This window comes from Magnolia sinica, chromosome 17 (assembly GCF_029962835.1).
Source record: "Magnolia sinica isolate HGM2019 chromosome 17, MsV1, whole genome shotgun sequence".
Classification (NCBI taxonomy): domain Eukaryota; kingdom Viridiplantae; phylum Streptophyta; class Magnoliopsida; order Magnoliales; family Magnoliaceae; genus Magnolia; species Magnolia sinica.
The window spans coordinates 62236269-62246418 of NC_080589.1; the positions used below are offsets into that span (position 1 = coordinate 62236269).

A 10150-nucleotide genomic window follows, 5' to 3' on the forward strand; every position below is an offset into this window, starting at 1 on the left:
ACCAACTTAATTTTTTTGAGCTCAAATGACATGGAAAAATATATAGACGGCATTGATGAAACAAATACATCATGAATGGCCCCATAGACCACCGTTCAGTAGTTACTGGCTACCAACAGCCTCTGTAGGCAATTTACAGTGCTCTATTAACTCCACGATTATGTATTTGTTGTATCGGCGCCCCTCTTCCATATCATTTTAGGAGAGTGCTCTATGGGCTTCATGATGATGTATTTATATCACTTTAGACTAAATATTATATCCCATAAATATATATTAATTCAATCCTAAGTTAGGGAATCCATCTATTTTGAATGTAGACCGTTGGATTAATTCCTCTGCAATGTCTATTTCAGGGATATGTTAGAGAATTTTGAATGGGAAATAGGGATTTTATTAATTTTTTGATCATGCTTGGGCTTTGGCTTAGGCTTATGTTGGGCTTGAGCCAGGGCTAGGCCTCAGGCCTGACATTGGAGTAGCCCTCAATAGCACATAGAAAGAACAAACGAAGACAATAACATTTTCCTTTTTACTCTATACGGACAATGCATCAAAGAAGTGCACATCACTCCATTGGACTATAATTTACAGGTAATTGTATGTCAATGCTTCTGCTGTTTGTTGGAAAACATAAGCTCCCTTTTAATGGGTCTTCTTAGGGCATTTTGTCACAGCCCCTTATCATACAATGACTGATCAATCGATGGCCCTTAGATGGTGGAGATGGTGATGAACAGTATAATCCATCATCACAGTGCCCCCGCCGAATCAGTGGCCCTTTGCCAAATCAGGCCTCCTTCTCACTACTACCGAGTGGGTCCATCTGTATTCCTCTTTTATGGTTTATGATTCATGTCTTTGTGGTTTTAACTCGTAATTCTTTATGCAAATAGGTTATAGACAATGCATATGGTGGGTTAGACTCATGTTGGGCTTGGACTTGGGCTTGGGCCAGGGCCAGGTCTAGCCTGAGTGCGGCTTATTGCCACCCTTGAAATGACCTAAGTGTAACCATCTTCCTCACTATTCATAATTGAAGTAACCATTTATATGCAGTGGTGTTTCTTTTATGTTAAAGTAGTATAATTGCATTTCAAGACATAGCTAAATATAACAAACTATGCCTCCTACAGTTTCAATTAAGAAATTCTGATAAAAAATGATGTGAACTCCGTGTTGCAGATAAAGCTGAACTTTGTGATAATGCTATTGTAAACTTTCTTTCTGCATATAAATCTTTCTTCTGCCTTGAAGAAAGCAAGCAATATCCCTTACCAGACTGGCTTATGAAAACTCAATAGCTTGAACAGATCAACAAATACAATAACATGTTGCTTTTCACTCTATACAGACAAGGCATCAAATGCATGCAAATCACTCTTACGGACTCCAATATACAGGTAATTCTACATCAACGCTTCTGATATGTGACCATCATCATCTAGACAGTAGCAAGTAGGAAGGGCTGCAAACCATGTAACAAGGAGACTACATTTCATCTTATGATCTTGATTTCTGGAAGCCATGACCAAGGAATCAGTTGTTATTGATGGTGAATGCTTGAGACTTGTAGTTCTCTTGCACACACTGTCAAGAGCAAGTGAATGTCAGATAGATGTTATGAATCTACCATTGAAAGCAATAGTCATTGTTGTGTCTGTATCAACTGAAGTTCATTCACATGTTTATTGGCCTGGGCCTCTGCTGTGTCTATCAACTTGGGTGCTAATGTGGAACACCAGGTTTAAGTGGTTGTCTGTAACACAACAATGGTTGTAGAAGATTTCTCTCTAATTGCAATTTTTTCCAATTTCAGTTTATTTTCAGGAACTCATTAAATTATATCTATCTCATTAACTGTTTAATTTCAGGAACTCGATGAGATTAAGAACAATGCTATGAGGCTGTTTTTTTGCCTTGATCAGATTCCATACTTTGCAATTCAATTCCGAGAAGTTTTGTTAGCTATGCCAGGGACACATAAACAACAACTTCAAGTACACTTGTTACAAAGTAAGATAACTACAGTTTATTTATTTATTTTTATTTATTTTTTATTTTATACTCTGGCAGCTCAGGATGCTTTGATATGCAGGCACCCACACGGAGCATGCATTTAGCGCAAACTAAACCGACTAAACCGCCAAACCATCACTAATTCAGTCCAGAAATTAGATTTCTTGAACAATCCTAACCTCTGGTTTTTGGACACTTGTTTGTTGAAATAGGGCCATTGAACATTTTTATTTTCATTTTTAACTGCCCAATTAGTATCCACCAATCTAATATTCATAGATAACAAATAATCTTGATTTTTGGTTCATGATACGTCTGAACAGGAACCCATAATTTGGCTAGCTTAATTTGAATTAATTGTATGCAACATATGCAATTTGTAACTAATTTCTGTCTGTGCATCATCCACCACTCCGCCGGAGTGTCATTTTTCTTAAAGTTAAGTTCACGAATATATGAAATTGTAAATATTGAGGCCTGAATTCCTTATTCTTTCAAATTAGGGAACTTCCTGCTTTGGAACTTAATTTGTATATTTGGGGCCATGGTTTGTATATCCTAGACATTGCTGTGATAGCTCCCATCATGAATAGACTAATCCCAAAATATGGCTAACAGTGAAGTGTGTACTAACAGTAGGGTGTGTACTAACAAGCAAACCAAAAAAATAAAATAAAATTTGATCAACTGTAACCTTCTCCTTGTTGGCATGCAAATACATGGTTTTAAGAAATGCAGGAACAAACCATATTCAATAAACAAAAGACCAACTACTTCCATTAACACTACTACCAGCCCTAACCAACCATCATACAAAGTAGGCCCACAAACACCATCAACTACCAAACAAAATCAACAACTCCATGTACAGCCTGCATCCCATGCACTCCAGATAGCATAATCAAAACAGAGGACATCCAGCCACCCCATGCAAGCAACGATATGACCAGCTCACTACCCACTGCCACCTCAAGTATGCATGGGATGAAGCCACTGATGTAGCTACTGCTGTAGATGAAGCTGCAAAGGACCAAGATCCTCCTCAAAGCTATTGTTGTAGCTGGAACTTAGGCTGATCCATAACATTTGGAGATGGAAAAGTTATTGCTTCGTCAGACAAAATTCCCCATCTCCATGAGGACTAGCAGCACTGGAGCCGGTTCATTCCTCTGAAATGCTTCTGAACAGCTTTGGAGCAGAGATGCGCCACCATCAGAGATGTTGGTGAACCTGGCAAACCGGAAGCGGGGAGGTGCATAGCAGATACCAGGAACATTCCATTCTGCATACCATGCAAATAGACAAGCGCTCGTCTTAAATTCCATGCAATCAACTAGGCCTTCTTCTTGCTACCCCCATTCCCGCATAATCTAGATCAGTGTTTCAAATAGCGCCCATAGCGTAGCAGTAGCGTGGCTGTAGCGCTACGTAGCATCCCAAATAGCGTAAATCCCTTGTAGCATACGCTACAGGGGTCGTAGCGCACGCTACAGCTACGTAGCACATAGCGTCCGTAGCATAAGCTACAATGTATTATTTTACTATTTTATTTTTTAATTATATTTTTCACGTTTTCTTTGTTTCTAATGTTGAGGAATACGACACGTGTATTGTACTTGATACTTTTAACCTATGAGATTTTTATTTCTTTTCATAATTGCTACTTGTGGTTTCAATTAGACATTATTAATTAAAGTGGTTTGCTTAGAAAGTTGTTGATATGATAATTATTTGATTTGGCTTATATATGTGGATTGGCTTTTGATAAATGAAACTAATAACTTTTTTGAACATGCTTATAATTGATAAAATGAATCATCTTTTAGGCATTTTTATATTTTTTCCTTTTTTTTTCACTATTTATTATATTTGTCCTGTTTTTAAATTAAAAAATAGAAGTATCGTGTAGCTTACGCTACACGCTATATATTTACACTACACGCTATAGAGGGCTGAGCGTTACGCATTATGCTACCGCTATTTAAAACACTGATCTAGATTAACCAAGCCCCTGATCTCCCAAGGGGAGTTCTTCTGTTTTCTGCTGGGGAGCTCCTCAAAGATATTTTCTCCCTAATTCACAAGATCTTGGAGGTACTTCTCATCTGAATTTATGGCATATAATCAAGTTGGTTTTCATCATGTGCTTCTAAAAGAGCTGTTGTATCCTTTTGATTTCAGAAAACCAGGACCAGGGAATCAGTTGTAATTTCCGGTGAATGTTTGAGACTTCTTCTCCCGCACACACTGTCACAAGCAAGTGAATGTAGAAAAATGTTATGAATCTACTATTGGAAGCAATAATCATGGTTGTGTCTGTATCAATTGAAGTTCATTCACAGGTAGTGAAAGTTCTTACAACCGTTTATGTTGATGTATTGGGCTTTTAATTGTTTATTGTGCTGGGCCCTTGATCTGTCTATCAGTTTGGGTGCTCCTGTATGACACAAGTTTAACTGGTTTTCTTTAATAAAATTATGGTTACAGAGGATTTTTTCTCTAGCAAAATTTCCCAATTTCAGTTTATTTTTAGGAACTCATTAAATTTATATTTATCTCATAAACTTTTCAATTTCAGGACCTTATTAAGATTAAGAGCAATGCTATGAGGCTGGTTTCTCACCTTGCTTAGATTCCATCCTTTGCAGTTCAATTTAGAGAGGTTTTATTAACAATGCCAGTGACATGCAAGAAAAAACTTCAGGTACACTTGTTACAAAGTCAGATAATAACAGTTTGACATAATCCACTTGATTCCCCTCCCTGTAAAGCTAAAGGGGAGTTATTTGATACTCTGGAAGTTTAGGACACTTTCATGTGCAGGCAGGCAGCATACATTACTCAAATTAAACCAACTTAACTGCCAAACTGTCACTAAGTTCATAAATCAGATTTCTTGAACAATCCTAGCCTCTGGTTTGTGAACTCATGTTTGTTGAAACATGACCATTGAAGATTTATCATTTTTAACTAGCCAATCAGTATCCACCAATGTGATAGTCATAGAAAACAAATAATCTTGATTTTCGGTTCATGGTACATCTAAACAGGGACCCATAATTTGGACAGCCAATTTGAATTGGTTGTATGCAGCTTATGCAATTTTGACTTATTTCTAAGTGCCTCTATTTCATCCATCACACTGCCAGTGTCAAGTTTTTCTCGAAGCTAAATTCATAAAGAGATGAAATTATAAATGCTGAGGTCGAGTTCCCTATTCTTTCCAAATAGGAAACTTCCCCATTTGGAACTTTGTAAATTTGGGGCACATGGTTGTTATATCCAAGCCATTGGTCTTCGCGGGGTTTGCTTCGGCCAGAATTTTATCATGTAGGAATTATTTTGAGCGGCTCATTTCCCCTCCTTCACAACCATGTAACTGCGAATGGAAAAAGGTTTCTATTTTCATTCACCTAAGTAGCATCCCAATCCAATCCATGCCTTTGGACGTGATTTGTATTTGAGGGTAGAAATGGTCAGGTCAGAGTCTTCCCAAGCTCCACCATTTCCCGAACGAGCTAAGAATTTTGACCGGGTCAGGTTGGCCCTGTGTAATGGGCGAAGTGACTTGCAATAACTTGGGCTGCGTCTTTTGAAGACTGTTTTAATAAAACCCATGTTACAGATGTTCCTAACAAGCAACCTATGCAACACTTCATTAATTAGTTTCTTAATTTTTTTTACATTAATTTTTTTTAGTATCCTTTATTACCAGAGGTTTTGATATTCATTAATTATCGAGCCTAGTATCAACTTGGATGGACAAACAACAAATCGACTTTTCAGTTTGGAACAATGCGCCAGGCTAACTGCCACCTGTCAAAATGATTATCTAGTGGGAAGGCCCACTATGGATGGTATATGGTGTGGAAGTTGCACCAATTCTACAATCCTAACAAACCCATTAGTGAAATTTCACATTTTCATTGTAAGTGGTCTACCTAGCTGAGGGGGAATACACAAAATTAGGTCATTCCAAAAACATATGGGCCTCACCACAATATTTTAGATTTTTTAGCCGTGTTTGTTATACTATTCCAGATTGAGTGACCTGCCTACGTTTAGGAAACTGCTGATTTTGGAGCGTCCATTTTCATTATGGCTGCCTTTGACACTTGGTTCATATGGCACACTCACTCCATGGTGGGACACACTTATGGTCATATGTGTGTGTGTATGTGTGCATGTATGATAAATGCTCCCCATCCAACTGGTCGGGACAATAAGTTACCCATCTTGTGCATGTGACATCCAACCCTTCTAATATATGTAAGAACTCTATTTAGTGGGCCTTACTGATCAACAGTCTGGATTGTCATTCAGTTGGACTGGATGATTGAGTAGACCAGTGGGCCCCACTTCAGGTGATGCACTGCGCAGTCTATCTGCGCAGCTTTGCATACTAGGGCTGGAATGCTATAGCTGTCTTACGCAGACAGCAATTTGAGTTGCACTAGGCTGCTACAATGTGGAGCGTGGGAGAGAGAGAGTTATGATGGGTTTCAATCTCTCTCTCCACAGATTCTATAAAAGAGAGCTGGGTCCCCGATCCTACACCATGGCAGAAATTCGAGTCTCATCTTGTGAATTGCAGAAAGGGTGTCAAGGAGAGGAAGACCCTAAGCTCTACAGGAATTCTGGTATTCTGGTATTCTTATCCGGCTTCCATGGCGGCGTCTCAGCTAGGTAAGCTATCCAACCTCTTGATCGTCATGTCCTATGCACAGCTAGATTCGTAGGGCCTATTCCGCATATAGATCAAGTCCCACAGTTGGTATCAAAGCCACTATGCAAAAGGCATGGATGATCAGATTATCTATTCAGATTCATCCTCTAGGGATTCAAATTCCAGATCAGATTTCGAATTCCCAAACCAGATAGATTGGGATTTCGAATTTCGAATCCGATTAGGGATTTACTTCCTAACCATCTGAATTAGGGGCTTCGAATTCAAATCCCCAAATCCAGACATTAATTAGGGATTTTTCGAAATCCCCAAATCCAAATTAGGGATTTCAGACCTACAACCCTAAATCCAGTTTCAATTAGGGATTTTAGAAACCTCAAAATCAGAAAAGGGATTTCGAATATCAGAATCGAAAGTAGGGTTTTAACACCCAAAAAAGAACATCATCAGGGTATACGCACCTTTTCCGATTATCCCATAGTCGATCCTTTCGATCTCGATTCGCCTCTGCTAGATCAATGATTGATCTGGCATCTAGGGCTGGAATCATACATGAGCAGGCCATCATGAAGGTTGTGACTCAATTTCTCCAGTCCGCCTTCGTCAAGAGATGGGAGTTTTCCTCCATTATTATCTCATGGCGGTTGACGACCCCATCAGGACTTTCGCCATCACATCTGCCCTTGAGCCTTGGATTTCAGCCAGATCGGTGTAATTCCAGGGACGGAAGCCATTGTCGACGTCCTGATGTCGTAGTCAAGAATGTGATAGCCATGGTTGAAGACGGTCGACCTTCTCTTCCATCGTCAATAGGGAGACAGAGAGACGATCTCTCTCCTCTGCTGCTTGCGGAGTGAGACGAAATGCGTCTCAGTCTCTCAGATGGGTTGTTTATGAACTTATTAATATTCGGGTCTGCGAATCCGATTTATTTCGACTTTGGGTCCATTCTCTAGACCCACGAATGGATTTGTTTAGGCCTCTTCTTTGGGCCAGAACTGGACGTCCGGATCGGTTATGGGGCTGTTCTTTGGGCCAGAACCGGATTTTTGGATCTGGAAGTGGGCCTGTTACTTGGGCCTGTACCAGGCCTTAGAGCAGATCACCTTATAGCATGAGTCCTTGATTGGGCCTAATTTTAAGAACCATCGGATTTTAGTCCGAATTTGTGGACACACTCCAATTATATTTGGGCCTTATTAAGGCTAGGTGATTGTATAGTGTGTGATATTAAACATTCTCAATTCTAACTCATTCACTAGATGTCCATACATATACAAAATTTCAGGATATGTATTTGTATTATATGACTTGATTTGTCTGTCATATGGACACCTATGCATGGGTGTACCCATCCAGTTAAATAATTCCACCTATCATGTGAATGTCATGGGTTAGACTTTCGATGTTCATTTATCACACGGAGTCTTGATTCGGCCCAGTTATAGCCCATTATCCATCCTTGGAAGTTGATATAGACCATTAGAACATGTCATGTGAAACTTATACGTAAGTTTCTTTTAAAGTTCCCATATGTTCCAATGATCAATACCGACCATCTTGTGGGCCGCATCAGACTCATTAAGATATAATCCGTTAAGAGGCAGGATTATAAACGCGATCCTAAGACTATATTTGTAGAGTTGAATTCAGTTGTGTTAGCCACCATAGTGACCTCAATCAATGAAAATTTTACAAGTATAGACTTATAACACTATGATAAGAAGGATTGCATATAGTTGCGTTCACATTTTTTGCGTATGGTAACGAAAACACAGATGATTACCGTTTGGCAGTCACGTGAACGGGTGAAGTAAATGGTGTTGACAATGTAAACTGAAAGACTCATCTCACCTATAGGTGTTGAGTGTCTCAAATTTACATAACTGACATCACTTAGCTCATGTTCAGGAGGATCACTAACATGTTGTTATTACCACCCACAGGTGGAATGATGATGATGTAATAGATTCTCACCAGGATGAGATGGTTGGGCCCATCATCATCCTGGATAATTCAGTTGATGCCTCCCTTAGCAACTGAATTGATTAACTTTGCCTGATATTTGTTTACATTCACTAAATTGCTTTGTGAAATTATGAACTAATGTGAGTATAAATGAATCTCTTTTATTTTAGTCTCAATTCCAACTAACCAGAATTAAGTCTCTGCCCTTAATGGATCTAATTACGCTTAATGGAAGAACGTCATTGAAGTTGTATTAGGCTGTCTTCAATTAGATTTTGCCTTGATAACACCAGAACCGCCAAAACCATCTGATAATGCCACTGAAGCTGAATATAATCGATGGATTGCATGGTTTAGATCAAATGATACATGCCTGAAAGTCATTAAGTATTCAATTTCTGAATCGATGAAGGGTGTCATGCCTGAAACAGACAAGGCCAAAGTTTTTCTGACTGAAATGAGAAAACGATTCAAGAAATTTGATAAATCTGAAGTGGGCAATCTTCTGAATAAATTGACTCGCTCGACCTATGATGGAAAAGGCAACATCCGTGAATACATTGAAGAGCAGATCGAAGTTGTTTCTAAGATCCGTGCTCTAGCGCTTGTACTCACTGATGATCAACTGGTTCATTTGATCATGAACAACCTACCTCCCCAATTCGGCACGTTCCTGGTAAAATATAACACTCTGAAGGACATGTGGACATTGGATGAACTCATCACTCAGTGCGTCCAAGAAGAAGACAGGATCAGACAGATGGTAAAAGTTCAAAATGTTAATATGGTTACTTCTGGACAAGGGCAAGGGCAAGGGAATAAAGGTAAAAGGAAAAGGAAACAAGGTTCTAATAAAGGATTCTCTGGTTCTCCATTTGGAAACTATGAGAATCAATCTGGAAATGGATCTAAACGCAAACGGGTTAAAGGTAAACCATGCTTCTTTTGCAAAAAGACGGGTCATCTAAAGAAAGACTGCGAAGGTTTTAAGGATTGGCTCATAAAGAAAGGTAATCATTCTGTTCTTGTCTGTTTTGAATCTAATTTGACTGATGTGTCAACAGATTCCTGGTAGATAGATTCAGGAACTACTATTCACATATGCACTTCTATATAGGAATTATTACAGGCCAGGCCACCAACTAATGCGGAGCGCTCAGTATACGTAGGCAATGGTGTCAAAGTTGACGTGGAGGCAATAGGAGTCTATAGGCTTAAGTTAAAGTCTGGTTATTTTTTGAATTTAGTAAATACATTATGTGTGCCGTCTATAAGGCGCAATTTAGTTTCAATTTCCTGTTTGAACAAGTTAGGATATTCGTTCCACTTTGGAAATAAAAGTTTTAGTATTTACTTTAATTCAATTAAAGTTGGAACCGGCTCTTTAGTAAACAACTTATACCAGTTAGACTTGATTGCCTCACACGTCTATAATATTAATACCTTGCATAGAAATGTAGTGGGATCTAAGCGAAG

At 38.9% G+C, this 10150-nt stretch overlaps 1 protein-coding gene across 1 annotated transcript; it reads left to right on the forward strand.

The window, feature by feature from the left end:
* Window positions 1-9299: 9299 nt before the first annotated feature.
* Window positions 9300-9903, forward strand: LOC131230264 (uncharacterized). The gene is made up of 2 exons (XM_058226095.1): window positions 9300-9684; window positions 9792-9903. The coding sequence occupies exons 1-2, from the start codon at window positions 9315-9317 to the stop codon at window positions 9818-9820; spliced, it is 399 nt and encodes a 132-aa protein (XP_058082078.1). The 5' UTR covers window positions 9300-9314; the 3' UTR covers window positions 9821-9903.
* The last annotated feature ends 247 nt before the right edge of the window (window positions 9904-10150 follow it).